Genomic DNA, 26872 nt, shown 5'->3' with positions numbered 1-26872 from the left:
TTGGCAACCTGCAGCACTTTCTGCGGCCCTATGCGTTCCTATATTTCATTAACAGGCTCGTCCCTCAGAGTTCCTGTCCAGCTGGAATGAGGAAATGGCATGCATGGGAAGGCAACCAGGAGAGAGGATTATGGAGTGAGGACAAGTGGAAGGGAAGGGTGCAGTTGCGCTCAGGAGAGCAGTGGACACATTGGAAGATGGAGAGACAGACAGACAGACAGACAAATGCATGTCTATGAACAAATGAGGATGGATAGATATGGAGAAACATTAGTACACAAATGGGAAGGATAGACAGACAGGTTCATTCATGAGTGGGAGGGAAGACCAGAAATGCGCACAAATATTTGTTTGTAGGATACACAGCGAGATGCTCGTGGATCGACAGATGGGGAGAGAGAGAGAGAGAGAGAGACTTACACTTGGCCGGGAGATATCAATGGAGAGCCTTGGACACATTAAGTGCGAGCAGGAGGGAGGGAGAGGTGGACTTTCCACCTCCCTCCTCTCCTTTCCCACTTATACTCCCCATACCGTCCACCTGCATATGATGCAGACTAGAACACACGTAAAATGTGAGCTGAAAAGCCACTTCCACATAAAATTCATTGAGGCCAACTCAGAACGTATATCACCTGAGGTGTTGTTTAGCACTTTACATTAGTCACTTTTATGAGTCATGAATTTACTTAAATTTTTCTTTAATTAAAACTTTTCATTTTTTCAGGGTTTATTTTGCAATTCATGTGCACTGTTGTGCCAAATCTGTATCTTTGTTAAACTTGTGCACCAGTGAGAGAGAAAAATTGAAATGTGCCTCCCTGCCTCATCCTCCCCCATGCAAAAAGGTTGGTTAGCCTTATTTTATCACTCATGAACTGCACATTCTTCTCCATGTCACGCACCATCCAGAATTAGAACTTTATCACCATTCTTTCCTTGTAACTGCTCCAAAATCCTGCACCTTCTTTCCTAACAGCAGTGTGGGTCTACCTACATGTGAAGAACAATGGCAATTCCAAGAAGGCTGTTCACAACCATCATCTCAAGGCAATTTGAGATAAATAACATGCAGACCTCACCAAAAATGTCCATGTCCTGTGAACAAATACAAAAAAAACTAAATGGTATCAGATAGTAATTTTTTATTCAGTTGTGAAGTTGTAATTTTTTTGAAATATTTTGCAGGAAAGATGATCTCAAAGATCCAGAGTCCGAGAAGGAGGCAGCTATGGAAGCTGAGATCAAAGCAGCTCGGGAGAGGGCCATTGTCCCGCTGGAATCTCGCATGAAACAGTTCCGAGATATGCTACTTGAGAGGGGGGTAAGGACTGATGTGGATTTTACTTTATTTGTACAAGATTTGGAAGATAGGGCCTTGATCACCTATAGTGATCATAGTACCCCCTTTTTTTTTTAATTTAACCTATTTTTCTAATCAGCCTGTTCAGCGATGTTATTACACACCTCTGGAGCTGGTGCAACTTGAACCTAGACCTCCTGTCTCAGAAACAGGGACTTTACCTCTGTGCCCACAAGAGGGCCCCTTTATTGCTGTGGTCATTGATTGGACTCTTGTCCATTGTCAATTCATCAACGTTGTTACTCACTTAATAGTGAAATTCAGACAGTTCTTGTTCTCTGTCAGTGTTTGATTTGAGCACCTGTCAGTTGGTGAAATCTTGTGGAAACCTTGTTTCCTATTGTAAAATTGCCATGAAAGTTCAGATTAATTCAAGTGAACTTAGCAATATTTTCAATTTGTTATGTTTGTTCCTATATCTATCACATTTTTGTTTGTCAAATTAAGATAACTAGGGAGCGGTTAAGAGGTATAGTGTTTGCATTGATTGTACGGAGGGAATCTGGCTTGGAGGGAAGTAGGTAAAAACAAGGACTGCAGATGCTGGAAACCAGATTCTAGATTAGAGTGGTGTTGGAAAAGCACAGCAGTTCAGGCAGCATCCGAGGAGCAGGAAAATCGATGTTTCGGGCAAAAGCCCGAAAGGAGGGAAGTAGACCATCTCATTTCAGACAGATCGTGTCAGCATTAATTGTATTAATGCCAGCTGCTGTTGGACTTAAATGGAAAATACTGTCCTCTGCCACCAACTGTGGTGGAGCCAAGTACAAAGAGAACATAATCGAACAATTATTGGAAGAGGAAGAATGGGGAAAGTTATCGGGAAAAGATAGAAGAATGGCATTCGTGAAGATAATCCTTTGGGGAGCTGAAAAGCCAAATGGCTTCCTTTTACATTGTAACAATTCTGTGGTCACTTAATTCTAAGCCAAGTAAGGAAAAATCAGAGCAGGTGAAGGAAAGCTTGGTAAAGAGATCAGATTGAAGAAGTGTCTCAGTGAGGTACAGCAGGTTGAGGTTTGGGAATGGAATTCCAAATCTCATGAATTTGCATGCCCCCCAACATTACAGCAGTTAAAAATGGGAACGCTCAAGAGAGTGAAATTAGATGAGCACAGAAATACCTGACATTGATGCAGCTGAAGAGGACGCTGGGTAAAGATACCACCATTAGTGTTTATTTCATTCCAGACACACCTGCCAGAGAGCACATCCTTCCTGTATCTATCCTATTGAGCTCTTTAAGAATTTTGTTCCTTACAAGCGTTTCATGTTTAGATACTTTAGAAAAGACAGCTTCATTCTCCTCAATCTCTCCTGAGAGGGCAAAACTGCTGTTAGAATTCAATACACTGGCGTATGTTACTGTCTGCTTCATGGTTTGGAACTGGCTACTGAGACTGTCAATTTACTTTATAAAATATCTTTATGTCAAACCAAGAGAAATATACCAGTGATTAATGCCAAAGTCCTGTTACCTGTGGAGAAGGCGATGTTTGACATGCTTGTACTGCTGCAGTTCGTGTGGTGAAAGTGCTCCCACAATCCGGTTAGGTAAGAAGTTACAGATCATTCACCCAGTGATAATGAAGAATTGATGATAGGTACGTGTATGGAATGAGCTGCCAGAGGAAGTGTGGAGGCAGGTACAATTGCAACATTTAAAAGTATTCTGGATGGTTATATGAATAGGAAGCGTTTGAAGGGATGTGGGCAGGTGCTGGCAGGTGGGACTAGATTGGGTTAGGATATCTGGTTGGCATGGATGAGTTGGACCGAAGGGTCTGTTTCTGTGCTTTACATCTCTATGACTCTAAAATGTATGAACCAAGACACAGAGCTCTTACTTCTTGCCTCTTTCATCAACCATACTTCACAGTATCTTGAGAGAGATGTTTGGCTGTGGTTCTTGTCGGCTTGGGTCAACCATAATTCGGCAGAGACCTCTCAGCACTTAAGCAAAACACAATTTTATCTTATTATTGGGTTCTGTCTGATGGACGAGTCCACATCTTGGAACAATTGCCTGCATCTGTCGAATCATGTTTTAAACCTGACTGTTTAAGTACATAATTTGGCTGTTTGAATCTTTCATGTTCCCCTATCATGCTGGATTGTTAGGGATGACTCAGTATCTTATTTCATGCAGGCAGTTTAGATATTGTCTTACTTGGGCCTGAACACTAATTTACATCTTGTCAACCAAAGTAAGATTCAAGGCTTTATGATTGAATTTATTCCTTCTGCAAATAAATTACATTCTTTTTAACTCTTCAGTTATAGAGTCATAGAGTAATGCAGCATGGAAACAAGCCATTGGGCCCAAATTGGTCCATGTTGACCATGGTGCCCACTCAGCTTGTTCAAATTGCTCTCATTTGGTCCATATCCCCCTCAATCCTTCCCATCCATGTACTTATTCAAACATTTTAAAATTTTTGCTACTGTACCTGACTCAAGCACTTTCTCTGGCAGTACTAGCCAAATAAATCGCTAGACATGACCTGAATCCTACTGGAATTGTGATGGTTTTTGTGCGAAATGGACTGTTCCATAGCTGCTGTGGTGCAGGTTAGTTAGGTCCACTTTGTTAACACGTAAGATGGAAGAAGCTTCCCATTTTTTGATAATGCATTTCACTGAAGCTTTTGGTAGTTTGGTCTGATTTTATGATTCTTTCAGGTTGGCCAATTCTGCTTTTGTATGATTTGATTATTTTTTCCAATTTGCTCAAAATTCTTGAGTCCACATCTTGATTACTCTGTGAAGCACCTTGAGACATTTTTGTATTTTAAGATTAAAGACAATGTAAAAATAACACTTGTTAAATTTGCTATGATTCATAGAGTCATAGAGATGTACAACACGGAAACAGACCCTTTGGTCCAACTTGTCCATGCCGACTAGATTTCCCAACCTAATCTAGTCCCACTTCCCAGCACCCGGCCCATATCCCTCCAAACCCTTCCTATTCATATACCCATCCAGATGCCTTTTAAATGCTGTAATTATACCAGCATCCTCCACTTCCTCTGGCAGCTCGTTCCATGCATGTACTACTCTCTGCTTGAAAACGTTGCCCCTTTGGTCCCTTTTATATCTTTCTCCTCTCATCCTACGCCCTCTAGTTCTGAACTCCCCCACAGCAGGGAATTACTTTGTCTATTTAACCTATCCATGCTCTTCATGATGTTATAAACCTCTCTAAGGTCATCCCTCAACTTTCGACGCTCCAGAGAAAACACGCCTGTTCAACCTCTCCCTGTAGATCAAATCGTCCAACCCTGGCAGCATCCTTGTAAGTCTTTTCTGAACTCTTTCAGGTTTCATAACATCCTTCGATAGGAAGGAGACCAGAATTGCATGCAATATTCCAAAAGTGGCCTAACCAATGTCCTGTACAGCTACAAAGTGATCTCCCAATTTCTATACTCCATACTCTTGACCCATAAAGGAAAGCGTACCAAACTCCACCTTCACTATCCTGTCTACCTGCAACTGTACTTCCAAGGAGCTGTAAACCTGTCTCTTCAAGGTCTCTTTGTTCAGCAACACCCTATGCTTCCTTTTTGTACCCTCACCATGATCCAACCCATTCAATCCCACAGATCTTGCAGGCTTGATAGCTTTGGAGAAGTTAGTGTTGCTTGAATAACTTCAAGCTTAGCTTCATGCCAAGATATATGGGTAATTGGCCATGCTAAATTGCCCGTAGTGTTAGGTAAGGGGTAAATGTATGGGTGGGTTGCGCTTCGGCGGGGCGGTGTGGACTTGTTGGGCCGAAGGGCCTGTTTCCACACTGTAAGTAATCTAATCTAATCTAAAAAAAGTCTTGGAACCATATACAAGTGAAAGTGGAAGACTGCATGTTTCACCACCTAATTGATATGTCATGATGACACTTTTATGGCAATACTCAATACGTGGTTTCCTTAGTCAGATAAGCTGTGTCCTTCATAGTGGAGAGTGTTGTCATTTGAATAAAAATGACCATCTTATCATGTAGGTAATTTATGTTTTCATACCACTCTCTCTCTCTCTCTCTTCCTGCCTCAGTGACTTAAATTTGTGCTAAGGCCAAGTTCCAAACATAAACTCAAGTTATTGAGACTTGAGCTGACACAGTCTGTGTCAACATGCTATTTAAAGCAACATAGTTAAGTCAAATCCCTCTCAACCTAGCACAGGGGCTTGAAAATGGGAATCATGATGAGGAGAGAACTTTTGACTTTTCATTCCCTAACCAAGGGAAGTCAGTCTTCACACTCCAAATATTCACTCAATTCTAAGTGAATAGACACCAAAGAATAAACGTAAGATCAGGAGTAGGCCATTCAACCTGTTGAGACTTCCCTGCCATTGTAGATCATGGCTGATCATCTACCTCAATGCCATATTCCTGTGCTACCTCCATATACATTGATGTCATTAGTAAGTAGAAATGTATCAATCTCTCATTTAAAGTTGGTGACTGAAGTTCCATAGTGCTCGGTAGTTGAGAATTCCAAAAATTTCACACTGCCTTCTTATCTCAGTCCTGAATGACTTACCTTTTATTCAGTGACTGTAAACCTGGGATGTCATAGAACATAGAACAATACAGCACGATGTTGTGCCGAACATTTGTCCTAGCTTAAGCACCCATCCATGTACCTATCCAATTGCCGCTTAAAGGTCGCCAATGAATCTGACTCTGCCACTCCCACAGGCAGTGCATTCCATGCCCCTACCACTCTCTGGGTAAAGAACCTACCCCTGACATCCCCCCTATACCTTCCACCCTTCATCTTAAATTTATGTCCCTTTGTAACACTCTGTTGTACCTGGGGAAAAAGTTTCTGACTGTCTAATCTATCTGTTCCTCTGATCATCTTATAAACCTCTATCAAGTCACCCCTCATCCTTCACTGTTCCAATGAGAAAAGGCCTAGCACTCTCAACCTATCCTCGTACGACCTATTCTCCATTCCAGGCAACATCCTGGTAAATCTTCTCTGCACCCTCTCCAAAGCTTCCACATCTTTCCTAAAGTGAGGCGACCAGAACTGCACACAGTACTCCAAATGTGGCCTAACCAAGGTCCTGTACAGCTGCAACATCACTTCACGACTCTTGAATTCAATCACTCTGCTAATGTAGTAGTCATGTAGTAGTCTCCAACCTGTGATTTGAAGACCAAGTGCAATCCTGAACTCTGGTGTGACAGCTCTTGAATCTTAGGCAGCTATGTTTGGTTTGTTGTTTTGTTTAAATGCTGTTATTTCTGCAGACACATCTTAAGTTACAACTTCAAATACATTAAACTTTGTGTATAACCCCAAATGTTGTGTACTTATGAGATCCATGTCCAGTAAAGCTTGGACTCCTATTTAGAGGGACGTCAGGCCATCAGAGAGGGGAGGGCGGGAGTGGTGCAAACCTCCTTTTGAGCTTCATAAGGGCAGTCTGCTGATTTAACTAATAAAGAAGCACTACTTGTTTTTTTAAAAAGAAAACATGTTTTTTCTTAATATATGATGGTATCCTAATGTAAGATAGATTAATCTTGTCCCCTCTTTCCAGAGTTATACATTTCATGGCAAGCTCTTGTATGTTATCTATTAACTCTTACTCTCTCAGCATCCTTCCCTATGTCTTGCACTTACTAGGTTTCATTGTGTAACATGATCTTCAGGTACTTCCTTGCCCAACGGATCTCACTTAATTTATGCACTATGGTATAAAGAGACCTTACAGAACTTGCAATCAAAAGATTAAACTTCAAGGCTTTGCTTCCATGGGAGCTCCTGCTGTGGTCATTTTAAATGTCGCCCGGTGGTAGATATTTTAATGAGAAACTAGTTGACTGATAGCATAATTGTTCAGTGGAATTCAAGGCCAATTAGTGACAAAATTGTCAGCATCCCACTGTTGCTAGTCTTTTCTAATAGAGATGGGAGCTTAGTCATTTAAGGTGAAATTTTGACTATGTTTGAGTTAGGTTTGATCATTCCAGTCTTCCTTTCCTTTCCTGAAGATTTTAACTATTCGTCAAGGTACAGTCTCACAGGCATCAGCTATCCTCTGGCATGCCATTAAAGCTGAACTGTGAGAGTTGGCAGTCTATTTTGACTGAATCCCAGTGTTTGAGGTGCTTGTGCTTTTAGGCAGTAGTGCTAACCACTGTGCCACTATGCTGTCATTGCTTTTCTTTTATTTTTCACCTTAGGTTTTGGTTTTGGTTGCCATTCTCACTAAAATCAACTGAGGTCAGAATTAAACCTATTTTTCTAATCAACTTGTTCAAACATGTTATTACACTCCTCTGGAGCAAGTGGGAGTTGAACCCAGGCCTCCTGGTTTAGAGATTGGGACAGTGTCACAAGAGCTCATTGTCTATGTGTGAATTTAAAAAAAAATTAATTTAATTCATTTCAAATCAAAGCTAGCGGTGGTGGGTTTTGAACCTATGTCTCCCCAGAGACTGGAATTTGAGCCCAGCGCCTTAGATCAGTCAGCCACACGACAGCAAGACAAGTATTAAACTTGGAGTATGATGATTGATTTCATCTGGAGACTCCATCATTTTATAAATGTGGGTAATTGGATGAGTTTAGTTTGAGCAGTTTAATGTGTTAGCTGATTTTTTTGGGGGGCTGGTAGAAGTGCAAAGGGGCTAAAATTGATATTTGTATTTCTGTTTTCGTGTCCAAAGGAGTTTCCTTTCTGCAGATCGCAGCGCCTTTTGGATATATTCAGCTCAGTTGCTTTTTGTTTTGTTTTGTTTTCTATTCCTTCATTTAGGTCTCAGCATTCTCTACATGGGAGAAGGAACTTCACAAGATTGTTTTTGATCCAAGATATCTCCTCCTGAATCCAAAGGAAAGAAAGCAGGTAACAGTAGGACAGTCGACTGCACTGAGAGAGATGGGAGGGAATTACAGTGAGTTCCCATTTAAAGTTGGAGTTGTGTTCCTGAACCTTGCAACGTAAAGTAAAACGTGTTCCCACGAGAATAAATGTTAGATGATGTTGTATTCTGTGTAGCCTTTCTTATCAGAAAAAAATCATTAAAACATCATATCCTGTTAGTTGATCTACTTTACATTGCTAAGTTCTTACAATAGTAAATGAGAACATGTAAGATACAAAAACTTTGTATTTACAGTACTTCCCACTGATCCTTCTGACAACTGCATACTCTTACCCTCCATGATCTGACTGTGACCTGTACCCTTCACTGCCCATCTGACTTGTGGCTTCTTCCCTTCACTGATCCTCTGAACTGCAACCTCGTCCCTTTCCTGACCATCGAACCTACAGCTTTTTCCCTTCAGTAATCCTCAGATTTGCAACCTGTACCCCCTCCCTGACCCACATGGTGAAGCCTGACAGACTCAACATCTGCACCAGGATTTAATAAATCTAGATCTGCAGTATGGGATTGAACTATGTAGCTATTTCTGCTTCATTTAAGAGTATTCTTGAACAAATGCAATCTGAGACCATGGTGTCAATTCCTGACCTGATGACAGCTGCTGTTTACTGACAAATTAATTCTGCTACTTCAAGTCCTACAATCATAGAAGTGTACAGCCAAATGTAGGCCATTTGACCCATGTTCAGCCTAATTCCACTTACCAACTCTTGTTCCGCAGCCTGATGGGTTACAGGATTTCATGTGGATATCCAAACACATTTTTTGTTTTTACCTATATCAGTCCTTCAGGCTGAGAATTCCTGATCCCACCATCCTCAAGATGAAAACATTTTCTCTCAAATTTCATCTAACCCTCTTACTCTTCCCTAAAACTATGCCCCCTTGTTGCAGATTCCTGAATCAAAGGGAATGCATCTTTCTATTTATTCTGTTACAGCTCCCTCATATTTTCATACTCTTCAACAAGAGTGTCCCCTTACCTCTCTTTTCCAAACAACCTAAGCTTCTCCACTTGTAGCTAAAATTCTCCAGTCCAAATAACGCTGTTGTAAATCTCCTCTGTAAATTCTTCAGTGCAGTCTCATTCTTCCTATAGTGTAGCGACCAGAACAATACTATTCTGTAGTGCTTCATCTGTCGCTTAACTGGTAGTGTATACAGCTTTAACATGAATTCCTAGCTCTTGAAATTTGTGCTTCGTCTATCAAATTCAAGAGCTGACATGACTTTACAAAATTAGTAGTATTTGTAGAAAGGTCATCTTTTGGAGTCCCTATGTATTTTGTGCTGTGCTGTGTAAGTGTCCTTGAAAAACCTCACTATTGGTGTACAAAATTGACTTATTCTGAAGATACGCGCTCCTAACCTTTTCCGTATCAACTGGAAGGAATTGTCTGTCCAGGCTAGCCTCAGTTCTGAGTTCTTGGAAGTCTTGGTAAAAGCATCAGTTCTGTCTGTGAAAGGGAACTAAACCTCCGCTTTCTTTATTTTTTAAAATTTTGCATTCACCTATAATCCAACAGGTCTTTGACCAGTATGTTAAAACTAGAGCTGAAGAGGAGCGTAAAGAGAAGAAAAACAAATTGCAACAATCAAAAGAAGACTTCAAAAAGTTACTAGAGGATGCAAAATTAACTCCCAGGTAGGTGCTGCAGAATTCTATTTCATTGCAAAGTCTAAATATCAATGCATTCTTTAAAGATGCTTTAAAGGATGCATCCTTGGCATCTTTAAAGCTTGAGTCACAGTATAAAGTTAGTTTTCAGTCATAATTTACATGATCACTCTTGATGAATCTGGAGGATGTGCCTACTGTGAGGAATTTGCAATTTACTATTTCATCACTATACCATTGTTTTAAACCAAGCTTTTATCACTGTTCTGCACAGCAAGATAATACCTCTGTTTGCTCAATTAGGCAAGCTTCTTTGCTCCTCCAGATAGACTCTAGCTATGGGCTCAAATAATGTTGAAGTTGATGCATGTTGAAGGCCAGCCAGCTCACATCTTTCTCCTCAATGCAAGTTTGGTGGCATTGAGAGATAGCAAGCTAAATTATTCTATTCATGTTGATTTTAGGTCCCAGTTTTGGATTGACCAAGAGGAGTTAACTGCCAATGGATGCATGTACTTTGGGCTGGGTATCATTGTCGACAATGCACATTTTGATTGTTAGGTTACTGAAAAGGCTCCCATATTTATTAACTTCTTACCTGTTTTTGAATTAAATTAAACTTCCCTTAAAATGCAGACAAATCTGTCACTGATGCCAGCAGAGCAGCTTTGAGAGACGGTGCAACAAAATAGACATCAGATGAGGAATTATACATTAATAACAATAGGTTCGTGATGTTATCATACATATATGGAAGAGGACTTTGAAGAAAAAGATTCTTACATGAAAATTTCCTTTTTCCTTGAAATTCTAAGTTTATACTCAATTGTTCTGCAGCATCATAAACAAAAAGAAATTGAGTTGTATTAGTGAGCTCCAACTTTAATTTACAAACTTTCTGATATTCTTTTATGTCCTAAACGTTTTACTAAGTGATCATAGCCTTCTACAAAGAATATATTGAGCTTTCTTCACATAGCAAGGGCATTTTATGAAATAAATTAATTGTTTTGAATTATAATTCTCCTAGATAATGAACTTGCCATGAATAAGATTGGACATAATTAGAATTTAAGATTAAGTTGGACTAAACTTCATTCAAAATGGATTGTTGCTTCTAAACAGATTAGCATAATATCTCATGATTGGTTCAATGTGATGCCTGTGTGTGAAACAAATGATGTGTGTTGGAGAACTGGGACGAATGTTGAAAGAGCTGGTGTGATGCCTTGCTAATATAGTGGGAAGAGGTCATTCAGCCCTCCTTTCCTATACATCTACTAATACTCAGTCCTGTAGACCAGAGGAAGAAAGGCAGTGGCCGAGTGGTATTATTCTTGAAATTCAGTTAATGTTTTGGGGACCCAGGTTCAAATCCCTTCATGGCAGTTGGTGAAATTTCAATTCAATAAAAAAAAATTAGAATTAGGAATCTACTGATGACCATGAAACCATTGCCAATTGTTGGAAAAGCCATCTAGTTCACTAATGTCGTTTCTTTCCCATCTGTCATCCTTACTGGGACTGGTCGACAAGTGACTCCAGACCCACAGAGACGTGGTTGACTCTTAAACTGCCGTCTGGGCCGTTAGGGATTGGCATTAAATACTGACTTGGTCAGTAATGCACTCATCCCGTGAATGAATGTTTAAAAAACATCTAGAAGATCTTGGGTTCTGTTTCCTACTTTGTCCTGAGATAAACAGTTCTATCTGAGGAGCCATTTGTGTTAACTGCAATAAAGCTCACTGCCCCCCAGGGCACATGAGAATTGAACAGATCTTGATTTTTGATCTTAATCATGCCATCTTTGGTTAACCCTGCAGCAAATGAGCTTGTGTGAGTGAGGTGGATATGCATAATTAGTCAGCTCCATGTTTAACAGTCAACTCTTTTCATCTCAAGAATGGCACCTAAGCTGCAGTAACCCAACCAAGAACTCATACAGCGAGAAGGCCAATCTCGACTGCGAATGCTTAACTTAACTGCAATAAATTGTGAAATTTAATGAGGATTGCATTATATCAACCTAGGAAATGGACTGGTTTTATTGTAGAGCAACAACAAGTCTTTGCTAAGCTGCTCAAAAGAGAATAAGAATTTTTTTCAAAAATGTACTGAAAATACGTTGTTACAGAAGATTGTAGGTGCCAAATCAATTAAAATGTATAGAAGGAACTCAATATAGAATGTTGGAATTTGAAAAGAAAACAGTGTAGTTAAGATGAAACTACCATGATTAATGATGTAGCAGAGCAAGTTTAATTGGCTCAAGTCTCTTCTCTGGATTGCCTGCTTTATTATAATCACAGAATACCTGCTCCAAAACTACTAAATTCTGATTTTAAATATTTCACAAATGTAGATCCACATTCAGTGACTTTGCTGCCAAATATGGCAAAGATTCCAGATTCAAAGCTATTGAAAAGATGAAAGATCGGGAAAGTATGTTTATCGAGTTTATTACCAGCGTGAGGAAACGAGAGAAGGAAGACTCAAAGAGTCGGACAGAGAAGGTAAGGTGGTTGTAGTTCCAGTGGAGTGAGTGGTGGGCGTGCGAATGTAAGGGACACCAGACTCTCCCAGTAGAAACCGTGCTAACCAAAATCTCCCTTTTTAATTAGTATTTGTGTATTTCAGAGTGCACTTTTATCTTTGTTGGGTTTCCTGGCAGTAGTTTTATCTTTTGAGGGGGAAAAAAATCCAATGTATAAATCAATGTGTATCAAAAATAAAGGTCATGTGTTAAAAATTAATGAGTTTTGAATGTTGTGTTGCTGTGGTGTCAAGTGCCCTGGGGATGTGGTTTCCACTGGGATGCAGCTTGGTAGGGAGGAGGCATCAATAGCATTATGATAGTAACGCACTGCAGCCTTCCCAGAAGTCCCTGTGTGTAGTGTGAATGTGATTCTTTCAACCTCTGAAGCCTAATCATTTGTGACATTTGCAACAGGAGAATGTTGAATATCTGCTATTCATGTAAATTTTGTCCATAAATTATATAAAGAATTAACAAGTGAACGTTAACATTTTTTATATTCTTTTTTAGAAATCTTGACTGAAGCTGCTTATAATGATTATGCTTTTCAGAGGGTAATATATTAAATGGTTTTGGAAATAGTAAAAATTGCCTAATTTAAATTTGACTGCAGTACTACAGTAAAGATTTTACTTGTAAATGTTTTTATTTGAAAATTGCATGTTTATTGATAAAATCTGTTTTCTTAAAAATTGTAACTTGTTGATCTTTTGCATTTTGATGTTTTCTAAAGCCATTTTGTAACCATTTTATGTATTCTGTTTTATAACGAGAATAGTCTTTACAGTTTTGTGCTGTGCGGCCTATCAATCAGTTCAGTCTGACAGCTGTCAATCACTGACAAGCAAAGTATTATGGGAATCCCTAGTGAGGAAAGCATTGGTGTTTCTCTGTGTGGTGACTTTAGCCTCCCGCAGCTCTGGTACTTTACATTTTTTTAGTTCTTTTCCTTGTGAAGTGAGAGTTGTGCCCAGAAATGTGTTAAGACAAAACAATCAAAAAAAAAATAGATCTGGATAGAACCAGATCGTGTTCAACTTTTATTCTATTGCTAACTCTTGTAAAGGTATTTTAACTTGTGTTTCTATCTGTAATTAGTCATGTTGTTCTTTAACAAGTTACAATATGTAATAGTATCGGACTATGTTGTGAAGCTTTCTCAGTCTTCTCCAGAACTTGGAGTATTGGCGTTAAATTATGTTTCTTCAGTTGTTAAAGCAAAAATGCTTTGTTTAGTTTACATGTTACTCTCCTCTCTGTTCACCACCCTTCTCTGCCCCACCCAACAAAACCCCATTCTCTGTTGCTAACTTTGTCTCTGAACAACTGGCAAGTTTAAGTGTTAGGTAAAACAACATTTTATTGCTCTCCTTTGCTTAGTTGGAAAGGATCACATATAGTTGGCTGCAGAAACCTTACTCAGTTCACTAAATTCAGACCATAGTGGTTTCAGCATTTTCCTTACTGCCCTGAATTGAGGTGAGGCTACAGAGCTGTGAAATCAAAAACTTGTTTCCACTCCTAGAATTATAAAATCGTAAATTGGTATAACACAGAAAAAGGCCATTTAGCCTTTTATGCCCAAGCCAGTCCTCTGAAGAGTAGCTTAGCTTGTTCCAGTCTCCTGCCTTTTTCATGTAGTCCTGCATTTTAGTTCTTTAGATAATCATCCAATTCCCTTTTGACAGCCATGTTTGAAGCTGCCTTCACCTCAGTGTACCGCAGTGTATTCTACTGCTCATTCCATAAAATGGGTCATTACTCATTTTATCTCTGGTTCTTCTGCCACTCCTTTAAAACGCTGTCTCTCACCTTCCACCAGTGAAAACAGTATTCCCCTTATTTCTCTGTCTAGTCCCCTCATGATTTAGACCACCTCCAACATATTACATCACCTCTCAAATCTGTCTTTTGAAGAACAGTCCAGCATTGCCAATCTATCCATATAATTGAAGTCCCTCATCCACAGCACCATTCTCATCTTTCTTTTTAAGGATGTCAGAAATAGGAGCTGGTCCAGACCATTCAGCCCCTTGAGCCAGTTCTCTCATTCCATTCAAAACAATCATGGCTGTTTGTCTATTTGTTTGCACATTGCCCACATCCATTGATACCATGAGAAAGTTATTGTTTCTAATCTTAGTTATATTCATTAATGCAGCATTCATAAACCATATGAGCAGGAGTAGGCCATCTGACCCTTTTGAGCCTGATCCGCCATTCAATAAGACCATTGGCTGATCTTCTCATGGCCTCGGGTCCACTTACCCACCCTCTCACCATAGCCTTTAATTCTTCTACTGTTCAAAACTTTATCTATCTTAGCTTTAAAAATATGTACTGAGGAAGCCTCAACTACTTCACTGGGCAGGGAATTCCATAGATTCCCAACTCCCCCGGATGAAGTAGTTCCCTTCTGAATCAGTCCTAAATCTCCTCCCTCTAATTTTGATCAAAGTTTGTGAGATTTTTGAGGCTATGCCCTCTTGTCATAGTTTCACCCACCAGTGGAAACATCCTCTCCAATTCTATCTTATCTATTCCCTTCATAATTTTATATGTTTCTATAAGGTTCCCCCCTCATTCTTCTAAATTCCAATGAATCTAATCCCAGTGTATTCAGTCTCTCCTCAACTCCAGAATCAACTTAGTGAACCACCTCTGCACCCCCTCCAGTGCCAGTACATCCTTTCTCAAGTAAGGAGACCAAAATTGCATGCAGTGTTCCAGGTGTGGCCTCACCAGCATCTTATACAGCTGACAACATTACATCTCTGCTTTTAAGCTCAATCCTTTTAGCAATGAAAGGTAAAATTTGCCTCCTTAATTACCTGTGGCACCTGCAACCTTCTGTGTTACATACACAAGGACACCCAGGTCCCTCTGCACAGCAGCATGCTGTAGTTTCTTACCATTCAAGTAAAATTCCTTTTTACTGTTATTCCTACCAAAATGGATGACTTCATGTTTATTGACATTGTAATCCATTTGCCTGACCTTTGCTCACTTACTTAAACTATGTCCCTTTGCAGAGTTTCACACTCCTCTACCACTAATCTTAGTGTCATCTGCAAACTCTGACACCCTGCAGATAATTCCAAAGTTTCGCAATTCCAATGATTGAAGAAAGCCCTCATCATCATAGTCCTATATGATTGTCTTTTTATCTTGAGACTATGACCCTGTGCTTTAAATGTCCTAGCCAGCAAAAACAACTCTCAACTCCCTTTTCAAATTGTATATTTCACAAGAATACCTCTTATTCCTCTAAACTCCAGAGAATACTGGGCCCGCTTAATTCGAGTGTCAACATAGGACAACCCTTATCCCAGAAACCAATCCAGTGAGCCTTTGATGAAACTGCCTTCAAGGCAGTTGTATCCTTCTTCAAATGTAAAAATCAAAAGTTAAAAGCAAAGCATTGCCACTACTAGAGATCTTTTCATCATTAAGTGCAATAGAGGCTCAGCAGGTCTGGCACATCTTTGGAGAGAGAAACTGCTTTCACATTTTGAATGCAATAATTGGAGTCGAAATATTAACACTTTTTGTCTACCCACAAATGCTACTCAATCTGTCCAGCACTTTGTTTTGATCAGTTTTCCAGGTGCGTGGTCTCACCAAAGCCGTATACAAGTTTAGGAAGATTTCCTTATTCTTGTATTCCAATCCCCTTGCAATAAAAATCACATGTCTTTTGCCACCTAAATTATATTATGTATTGTTATACAACTTTTATATTCCTGGTCGCAGTGCACCCATTTTTTTTCCTGAATATAAAAGTTTGAAAGTTTCATGCCATTTTTAAAAAATTGCATTTTTATTGATCAAGTATAAGTTCTCTCATTTCCCACATTATACTCCATGTGCCACCTTATTGTCCACCCATGCAATCTCTCTGTAACCCTTGCAACTTCACGTGTTCCCACACCTGACATTCCCAACTAACTTAGCATTATCAGCAAACTTCGATTCATTATCTCTCCTGATTGCTCCTCCGTAACTTCTGCTGGAATTGTGGATATTGAACTCAACTCGGCTATTACATTCCCATGTGGTCAAATAGACTGCAATATGGACAGTTGAGGCATTCCTGCACAGAATAGCCACTTGAATCAGATGCACAATGTCCATGAAATTGGACCTCAAAAAGAGTGAGCATCTTAGCAGGAGGAGACCAAGTTAAGTGGGTGAGGGTGAGGGGAAGAAATGAATTAACTTAGAATGTATGGGATAAAAATTACATGACATTTCCTTTAGCTGACCAAAACTGAAGGAACAGAATGTGACAATGTGTTGCCTTCTGTCAGTTTACCCAGCATTGTTCCATGCAGTTGGACCACCTTTAACATATTTAAGCAAAGTGGCAAATTTGATAACTGCTTAAAATCTTGTGCTCCTTTTATATACTGCCCAGCATCTCATGGGTGTTCAATGGACAAGATATTGCTGTCTGAAGCTTGCCACTGAATGGTCAGCTTTGTTGAGAAGGTACCTTGCTGGGATTTAGTTCACTGCAAATCATGAGTACCTGATGTCGGTGCTGACTACTGATCCTTTCATTAGTACTGACGTTCCCTAGGTTTGAGTTTAAATTTCAAATGGCATTGAACAAGTACACATTTGGTCCTTAAATACCAGCCGAGCTTGCCAGTTGCATATCCCTCCTGTTCCTACTCAATTTTCAGTTTATTATTTCTAATATATCAATCAGTACAGCTTTGTTTCTGAAGTATCATCTTAAAATATCCTTAAAATTAAGAGTTATAAATGTTTGAGCAGTGCTACCAGTAAAATCCAACATATGCAATGTGCGTGAAAGGATCTTTTCCATTCTAACTGGAAAACATTTGTTTAGTTCTTGAAGTAAGCTTTCAAGTAGGGAAAGACGTTTGGTTAAGAACGTTTCAGTTCTTTCACTTTGTTGTTCATTTTCAACAGCAACCAAAGTACTGAATCAATGGATAGTTTAACTATATTTAGACTCAGCAAGCTTCACATATCCGTATACTGATTATATGCTTAATTTAAAACACTAATAAGTAATTACCTTAACTGGTAGTTATATACAATCCCCAGTCATATAGACTGCATTGAAGTTGCTGTATGTCAATTTAATCTTGCATTTAAAATCCCCATACTTTAAAATCAGCTGCAATGTTCCTAGAATTTATAGCATAGATCGGTTTCAAATGTTTTTTTTATATCTCGATTGTGTTTATTTAAAAAAACTGTTTCCACCAATTGTGGATTTATACAAAATAATTTTACTATATTTCTGGGCTTTTTAATTTGTGATGAGTTTCATCCATTTTGTACACACATTGTCTGCAGCTACTGTATTGGTATCTAATTTTAAAATGATCCTTAAACAACTAAATCATATTGTTGTGTTGCATTTTAATGGAAGTAGATTGTCTGAAAAGTGGTGTCCAGTCACCGAGTCCGTTTTGCTCCAAGAACAGAATTGAATATTTAATATGTAGTTAATTTCAAATTAGTTTGGAAAATTTGTCTTCAGAAACAAACATAGGCCTCTCAAAACAGGATTGTCATGAGTTTGAAACTCTTTGGTAGCTTGGTATTCTGCAGTCCTGGAGTGAGCTCTCTGTCTCTGGCTGCCAGCTGAAGCACATCCATCTTGAGCTGAGCAGCATTCAGCCCAACTTCACTGCATTGTAACTTTGGATCTGAGAACAGTATTGACTGGCATTGTGGAGCATCCCACTCACTAAGCTATAGCAAATGATGCCAGTTGCTCAAGTAATATGTTGAAATAAATCAAGAACTTATTAATCCCAAGATGTAAAAGAAATTGCAAACAATGAACGTATTAGCACCATTTTTTAGAAAAGCTATTTTTGAAAGGTTAATTCAGTAGAGCTAAAACTTATAATTTGTAGTTAATTTTGAAGGATTTGATAAAGGGATAAACACTGCCTGCCCCTTAAAAAATTTGATCTTCTATAACTAGGCATAGATCTATAAAATAAATATTATGATTTAATGCAATATCTTATGAAAGTAGTTAGAACTTTAGTGTGGAGGGTGTATTCACTTTCCTTCAGTGTGAGGTGAGTAAATGCAATGGTGACTAAAATAACACAGTTGCAAAACTGTTTTCTGACTTGGATTTATTCTTCATTTCTCCCCTCATCAAATTCTCTATGCAATATTCAATACTGAACAGATAAAGGGCAACTTCTTCGACATGTTATCTGAACATCACCTGGACAGTCAGTTACGTTGGAGCAAAGTGAAGGAGAAATTTGAAAGTGACTCACGTTATAAAGCTGTGGATAGCTCTGGGCTAAGGGAGGATTTCTTTAAGCAGTATATGGAGAAACTAGCTAAGGTAAGAGTTGTGCATTAAAAACTGCGCAAGCGTGCTTCTCCATTGATTTCAATGGGTCAATGCCAAGTGAAATTCTGAGCCATACAGGTCTTGGTGAACTCAGTAGCTAGCTGCAAAAGATGTTGTTTATCCACCTTGTGTGGCCTGATGGCATTGAGGCTTGCTGTTCCTGACAACAATTGCTGGTGTGGAATAAAATGTAGGAGTGTAGATAGGGACAGGGATTTGTCTGTGTCACTGTCCAAAGCCACTGACCACACTCAGATTTAGTTGGTAATGCACAATTTGACTGTTACTGAAAAGAGGTATGTTGTTGAAGCTTCTTTGCCTTGCACTCACCAGAACAAGTCCAAGAATGCCAGACTTCAATCACAACTGTTTATACGAAAGGAGGAGTGGATGCTGATTGGTTAACAAGTTAACTTTGGTTGATGCATTGTCATGGAGAAAGCAAAGGGTGTACATGTTCCTGAACCTGAATGGATGTCATTTCTACCAGTGTAAATGAGTCATGTTACAAATTCAACTAATCATCTTAAACTGGTAGTTGACTTAGCTACTAGCACACTTACTACTTTTTTAACTTTAGAAACTGTTGCCCAACCACAGAATCATGTCTAACAAAAGACATTTACTTCAAGTTCGACAAGCACAGAGGGCAGGTTGAGTCTGTCTACTCTGCCTGTTATGAAAAACTATGGGACAAGCTGTTTGATTTTATTAGCCAATTGTTTGGATGAACAGCCTGCACATCTGGTGTCTCACTGACTTTGTAATTCATGCTCCGTATTAATCAGCTGTGGGGTGGGCAGAACGTCTTTTTGGGCTGGCCTGGAAATACAAAACAAACATCAGTTGTTCGACTGTGATTGGGTGAACACTTATTGAATGACCTTGAGTGCACTAATAGCTGTACTAACAACCAATTTAAGATTCTCAGTTGAGCTCAAAGCATGGTGTATTTATGCTTGCTAGATGCAGCGTGCATTCACATTATGGGATCTGTTGTTTGTAACCAAAAGAAATATGTCCAAGTTTCCCACCTTTTATGAATTAAAAGTCTTGAGTCTACAATTCCCCCATGTTGTCCCTATTGCAGAACCTTGGTCAATCAGAGTCAACTTTCCAACCAATCAGCACCCTTTTACTCCTGTAGTATAAATTGCTTTATTTGAAATTTGGCATTCTTCAATTTTTCCTGACAGATACAAAAGATAAACTTCAACAGCGTATCTCTCTTTGCAGCAATACTTACATGTGAGGAATGATCATTGGAATGAAATGTTGGAGAGCAACAGGTAGGAACCTGTGCCTTGTGAACCAGTGAAGATCCATTGCCTCCAGAAGAGATGAAAAGGAAATTGTTTTGAAGCTGTTTTTAATATCGCAATTGTGTTGTTCTTTGGTTACTTACCTTTTATAACATCTATAGTACCAACACCAGTGAAAGATTTGGATTATTCTGGAGGCTATTTCCATCAGGTTGTTTCCATTGCCATCTCTGGGTGACTGTGTTTTGACTGAGTTGGCAGAGTAATAGCAACTACTTCAACAATAGGGATAAAAGGCCCCAGTAACAGATTGGAGTACTTGCAGCAGGTGTTCCTCTGAATGAATCTGCTAATAGTTAAATATTCCAGATTGTGTGGCATAAGCAGCAGCTTCACAACATGATCCAGACTTTCACATCCTGTACCTGTCAAAACCAGTAGGAATGCAAGGAATATACAGTGATGGGCAGGGAAGAAGGAATTATGTTCATGTGTTTCTCTCTTGATTATTTTGAGTGCTGTCAAAAGTCTTTTTGCAGCCTTGTGCTTTGTGAATTTTCGTGTCTCGTTTGAATGGAAAGACTGCGGGTGTATTGTTATATTAGCTATGTTACTTGTCTAATAATCCTGAGAACATGAATTCAAATACCACTCCACTTTGAGAGTTTGAATATTGTGTTTTTAAATCTAGATTTTCTTCTGAAAAATCTGGTGGCTGTAGAAGTGACAATTAAGTTGGCAGATTCTTGTACATTTCTTCCTCGAATGTGTTTGTATGAGCCAAATATGATGCCAGTCCCACATGGTGAGGTTGACTATTAGCCATCCTGTGAAATGATCTGGCAAGCTCAGTTGTACTCATCAAAAATGCTGCGAAGAGTTCAGTTTGAGGAGGAGGCCTATTAATGCCACTGGCTAAGTGACAATGAGCATTAAATTTTGGCCTTGCCAGCTGCACCTACATATTTTAAAGACTGGCAGAAGCAGTTCTGTCAGGATTTCTGTCAAGAATAATAGTGGACACTTGTGTCATTCTCATGTCATGTTGACATAAACTGACCAATAGTACAATGACTGAATTTGTTCTGCCAAATGTTAACTTTTTTTAAATCAGTTAGTGCTAGTGATGTGGAGTGATTTGCAGAGATAAATAAATAGTTGTGCAAGGCATTGAATGGTATTAAAGCACATTTGTTTGTGTGAGATTTCCTGTAGCTTTTTATCAACGCAATGATATCTTATGTTTGTTACTGGCATTGTCTTAGCTTGCCTGCTTCCTTTCTCCTGCTTGGATGTGCACCTCACAATGGTCATTAAATATGCTTAATCGAAAAAAACTGTGCATTTGTAGGAACTGTTCTTATTTAAAATGCAGTGGTTTGTTTAAAGTCACCAAGTAAACTCCACTACCTTGTTCCCCCTTGATAGCACATAGACTCTGATAAGGAGAAGGAACTGGAGCGCCAGGCACGAATCGAAGCAAGTTTACGAGAGAGGGAGAGAGAGGTTCAGAAAGCTCGTTCAGAGCAGACCAAGGAAATTGACCGGGAACGAGAGCAGCACAAGAGAGAGGAAGCCATCCAGAATTTCAAAGCCTTACTGTCTGATATGGTAATAAGTCTGTGAATGCAAGTAGATTTGCTCAAACGCCAATTCTGGTTGTATCTATTTACATACAGAAATTGTTGATTTGTTGTAAAATAGTACCATACAATAATATATTTTCCTGGTTGCCTGTTATTATTTTGGGTGAACCAGTTTTAGTATTTTCCTTAGCTGAAATTGGATGACTTTTATTAAAAATTATACTTCATCATCAACAACAATAATCATTATGTGGCAGTTTGTCCTTTTGAGTGAAAGGTTTTTAGCTAAAATGATGTTCATTCAGCTGTATTGGAGTTTTCATTTACCTTGAATTGATTTTACAGCAAACCTTTTATTAACTTGGCATCTATGGAACTAGGGTATTTCATTTATATTCTAAATATTCAAATTGATCAAGAGGTCCACATAATTGATGTGAAAAAACACACTCCGTAATAGAAACATAATGCAGGGGGGTAAACGCACCAATATTATACTTTATTTACAGCATAAATCACTTAATTCAACTTTGCCTTCAAAAAAACTTTCCAGCAGAGAGCCTTCGCAATTACACCCTGAACTGATTAATTGGACATCGCAGAGATTGTGATAATACAGTAAAATTCTGGTATTTCAGGTATGTAATTTTTGCTAGATTATCAAGAGTGCTGGTTCGTAAGGTGCCAGTTAAGACAAAGTTTGCTGTATCTCCTAAATAGCTTAAATCTGGTAGGTTTATTTTTGCTTTTTGACGTTTTTCCCTTTTTTGGAGTGTATCTAGTATCAAGTGCATCAAACACTACAAAGTAAAGTTATTTTGGGGGAGTAAGGCAAGGGTCTTTGGTCCAGCATGTCTGTACCTCTGCTTTCAGATGAAGGTTATCTGTCAAATTCCTCAGCTTGTCCCTTAGTCACATCTCTCTCCAGAAACTCATCTTATTTTCCATTGAACTTACACACAACATGCTTTCCAATGCCCTTTGGTGGGAAAGTTCAGCTTTGCTTCCCTTACTGGCAAGTGATTCTCCATAACTGAAATATCATCATAACCTTAAATTAAATCAACTCAAGTGTCTTTACCTTGAGTTATCTTGCTTTAACTTGAGTTTGTCTTGTTTTTTGAGAAAAACAATATTTGCATTCTGCAAAATCAACACTGTTTCTTCCTCTTTCACAAAATAATGTGATTGTTCATGCTTCTTTGTGTTCTACAGGTCCGTTCTTCCGATGTGACATGGTCAGATACTCGGAGGACCCTTCGCAAAGACCACCGCTGGGAATCTGCTTCATTACTGGAACGGGAAGAGAAGGAAAAATTATTCAGTGAGCACATAGAGGCACTTACAAAGAAGAAGAGGGAGCATTTTAGACAGCTTCTGGATGAAACCTCAGCGGTGTGTGTGACTAATTCACTGTTAATAACCTTCCTTCTGAATCTTTATTTTTCTTGATGGTTCTGCTTGGTAATGTGAATTGTGTGCTGATAGCAAGTTCATTCTTTATGGAGTAATAGTATGAACACCTCTACATTTATGTGCTTTAAATATGAAGAAGTACTACTTATATGTTGCATGTCATAATAATTGAAGTTATACAGTGCTTTATCATTAAAATATAAACATCTCATTTATAATGAATTAGTTGACTTATGCAGGCAAATGTCAATAATTTCTAAAGTAATTGTGGAGGACTTTTCAGATGTAAGTAATTAAACCAGAAAATAAGGAATAAAATTGAGGACAAGAACAACAGGTTTTGCACAATTGCTGTTACTTGCAAAGCCAGTTATGAGTCATTGTCACAGACTTAACTCAGTATAGAAGAACCTCGATCGTCCGGCATTCGATATCCAAATATTCGATTATCCGAACAAAATATTCCCCGCCCGTGTCGTACAGATAATCCAAGGTTCCTCTGTAGCAACGTATCTTTAAGTCATGATGGTATCCATCAGGCCATTGATGATTTTCCCATGCATCATTTGCTCTTGCTCTTCCAGGAGCACCAATTGTGGGTTTGGAAAGTGCTCTTGAAGGAACCTTGCAGCACTGCTGTAATGCATTTTCTAGATGCTGCACACTGCAGTTAGGTTATGCTCAGGTGGAAACTATTCAAGTTTGTAGTGGATTGTGTATAAATCATGCAGGTTGCTTTGTCATGAATGGTTTGAGCTTCTTGAATGGTATTGGAAATACACTCATCTAGGAACGTTATCACGTTTTGGATGTGTAGATTGTGAAAGGACTTTGCATGAGTCCCCCACCATAGAATAGCTGCTTTTGAGCTGCTCTTGTATCCACAGTATTTATATGGCTCACTTAGTGGCTGGTGAATGTTTTCAGTTCCCTACTTGTTAGTCACATTTGTTTCTTTTTGAAATGTAGATTACACTTACCTCGACATGGAAGGAAGTGAAAAAGGTCATCAAAGAGGATCCTCGCTGCATCAAGTTCTCGTCTAGTGATAGGGTAATGGTCATGTCTGTTAATGATGCAAAGTTTTCAATCATTCACCTCCATCCAATTCTTCACTTGCTTACTTGTGCTTTCTTTCAGAAAAAGCAGAGAGAGTTCGAAGAATACATTCGAGATAAATACATCACAGCCAAAGCAGACTTTAGGACACTGTTGAAAGAGACCAAATTTATAACATACAGGTGAATAATGCCTGCTGTCACTTGGGACTACAGTAAACTTCTGCTTTTAATGTTTGCCTTTAACAGCTTTTATTGCCAGCAAAATCTGGTGTACTTTCAGATGTCCAAGTATGTAAGAATTCTGGTTTGTTATTCAGGAAGCTGTAGTCGCAGTCAAAATTGATCTCAAGTATTGTGTGTGTTATTTTGGGACTCTGGTCTCTCTCAATTTGGTACATTCACCACCAAAACATTCTCATCCAGTCATATCACTTAAATCTGGTAAGTATTCAGCGTGTTTGTTCAATTTGATAAAGGACACCTGTTTCTCTATTTATTAGCACAGATGCACAAATCTAGGAGAAGGAAAGTGCATGTAACTAGAGCTGAATCAAGAGGCAAAACTTCTTGAAACACGTAGCTGCATCCGCACTTCAGCTGGGTAACTTGCATATTCAGTTATACAGGTATTATGGATTGGGAGACAATCATAGAAGTGTAATTTTTCATGTTGAGTCTTGTGAATGAAAATAATTTTTATATGCTTCAATAGCAACAAAAGTACCTGTTCAAGAAGGTCAACTCATGCCTGAATGGCATTTTGGATTTAATTGCCATACTTTCTTTAATAAAATGTTTGTTACCGAAAACAACCAATTAAAATGTCCACTGTGATTGGCTTGGATGAGTTGGACCAAAAGGCCCATTTCCATACTCTGATTATCAATCTGTGTGTGCACAACTGCATCCATTGTCCATCACGTCCTTAGTACAGTTTTTGATGCGCATGGTACTTTCATTGGTCAGGGAATAAACCTTTTCAAATCTTCAAAACAGCGAATGTCAAATTGTTTAATCTCAAAACAACCAAAGAGGGGGAAATTGGACTAAAAACAGTCAAATGGTTACCTGTCTAGCTAGAAAAGTTACATATTAAATATTAGGCTGTATTATGTTATATCCTGCAGTTGAATGTTTCTTATGTCCAAAGTTTCAAATATATCAGTTTACCATCAACCTTAATCAGTGTGTTGTGTACACAGCATTGAGGGAAAGGAGGTAGGGTCGAGATATTTAGTGAGGGTGTAAGTTTTCACAAAGAACTAATTAAGAGCAGCACTGACAGTACAGGAGGTAGACAGTGAGCTGGAGGAGATCCCCCAAGGTAGATTAAAAATATCCACCGCACACTCACCACCAACTTCTCAGGATGTCTGGGGATGAGCTATAGCCAGTGGTGATCACATCCCATGAATGAATAAATATAGCAGCTGATTTTGTTCTGCTCATGTAGGGATACACTTTGTCTATTATTTTCTGAGGGAGATGGCGCAAAAGTATGGAACAATTTATGAAGTGAACCATGTTGCTTTTGTTGAATGGATTTCTGAAGAGCTTGTATTATCTGTCACAAGTAAATTTGTGCTGGGTTTTCTTACTCTCTCCAAGGTCAAAAAAGCTACTGCACGAGTCAGATCAGCATTTAAAAGACATTGAAAGGATCCTTCAGAATGACAAACGATACTTGGTGTTGGAGTGTGTGCCAGAGGAGAGACGCAAGCTCATTATGGCCTACATTGATGATCTAGATCGGCGAGGCCCTCCCCCACCTCCCACTGCATCAGAACCAACCAGACGCTCTGCCAAATAACATCAAACAGTTCTCCTGAGCATGAGCAGGCTGCCCATCAACTGAGACTTGTGCATGAGCCATCTGCCAGACATCAACGTGTGTGCAGTATTAATGTGTCTGCTTTGTCCAGTTTTGTATATAGTATGGACACATTTGTACCAGCTTGTCATCATGTTGAAGTGGAAGCTTTGACTCATCATTCAGTTGTGTAAAATACAACTTAAAAAAAAACAGCTGACGTAGTATGTGTAGCATGGTCATTGTCCAAACAAATGGCTGTGCCACAGCAACTCTGTAAAAACTAGCATTTAGTTACCAGTAATTTTCCAAGTCAGTCACTGATCTCAAAAGGGGTTTTGTTTGTAACATTTAAGCTTTTACTTGTGTTTAAATGTAAGTTTCCAAAGTGACTTTATTAACTAAGGTGTTGGAAATGTTGCCTAGTTGAAATGTTTACTGCAATAAACCATTTTTTTTTTCTAAATTGTTTGGAAAGCAGTCTTTTGTGCTGACCTTAAGCTGATTTAAGCAAAAACGCATGAGTAATTATAGTTCTGTCTTCCGAAAGCGTGTGCAATTTATCAGATGTCAGCTAACTATTTCTATCTGCACCTACCCCAGAATCCAGGTCTTGGGTTACAATACATTCCATCACTTGTTCAAGTTACTGAGATGCTCCAGACTGTACCTTGAGATTGGAGATTTGGCTCAAATACCCATTGTGTGTTATAACAGACTTTCAGTTGCTTGCAATTTTAATGTCCCAGTTTTCTGTTGTAACTGAAATAATTGTTGGAATGTCTTTGGGGAAAAAGTCTAGGATGACACACTAAAATGAAAGTGGAATACAGCAGATGCTGGACATATTTTTAAGACTAGATATTTCTGGGAAAACAGCATCTGTGGAAAGAAGAACAATGAATGATTTTGAGTAAAACTTGAGAGTTTTTCAGCC

At 38.9% G+C, this 26872-nt stretch overlaps 1 protein-coding gene across 7 annotated transcripts in view; it reads left to right on the top strand.

Moving 5' to 3' along the window:
- LOC122556788 (transcription elongation regulator 1) overlaps positions 1–26401 on the top strand; it is a 109434-nt gene extending 83033 nt beyond the window's left edge. For all 7 annotated transcript variants that reach the window (XM_087995471.1, XM_043703970.2, XM_043703969.2 and 4 more), the window contains 10 exons: positions 1189–1324; positions 8147–8236; positions 9806–9924; positions 12263–12413; positions 18627–18791; positions 21491–21673; positions 22864–23043; positions 24034–24117; positions 24205–24305; positions 25734–26401. In XM_087995471.1, coding sequence (XP_087851597.1) covers positions 1189–1324; positions 8147–8236; positions 9806–9924; positions 12263–12413; positions 18627–18791; positions 21491–21673; positions 22864–23043; positions 24034–24117; positions 24205–24305; positions 25734–25935 — 1411 coding nt within the window. In that variant the 3' untranslated portion in view covers positions 25936–26401. The remainder of the gene's footprint in view (positions 1–1188; positions 1325–8146; positions 8237–9805; positions 9925–12262; positions 12414–18626; positions 18792–21490; positions 21674–22863; positions 23044–24033; positions 24118–24204; positions 24306–25733) is intronic.
- Positions 26402–26872: the final 471 nt, after the last annotated feature.

This window comes from Chiloscyllium plagiosum, unplaced genomic scaffold (genome assembly GCF_037043375.1).
Source record: "Chiloscyllium plagiosum isolate Xiang-an unplaced genomic scaffold, Cpla_swu_hap1 HiC_scaffold_16, whole genome shotgun sequence".
Lineage (NCBI taxonomy): Eukaryota > Metazoa > Chordata > Chondrichthyes > Orectolobiformes > Hemiscylliidae > Chiloscyllium > Chiloscyllium plagiosum.
This window is presented reverse-complemented; position numbering and strand designations above follow the sequence as displayed.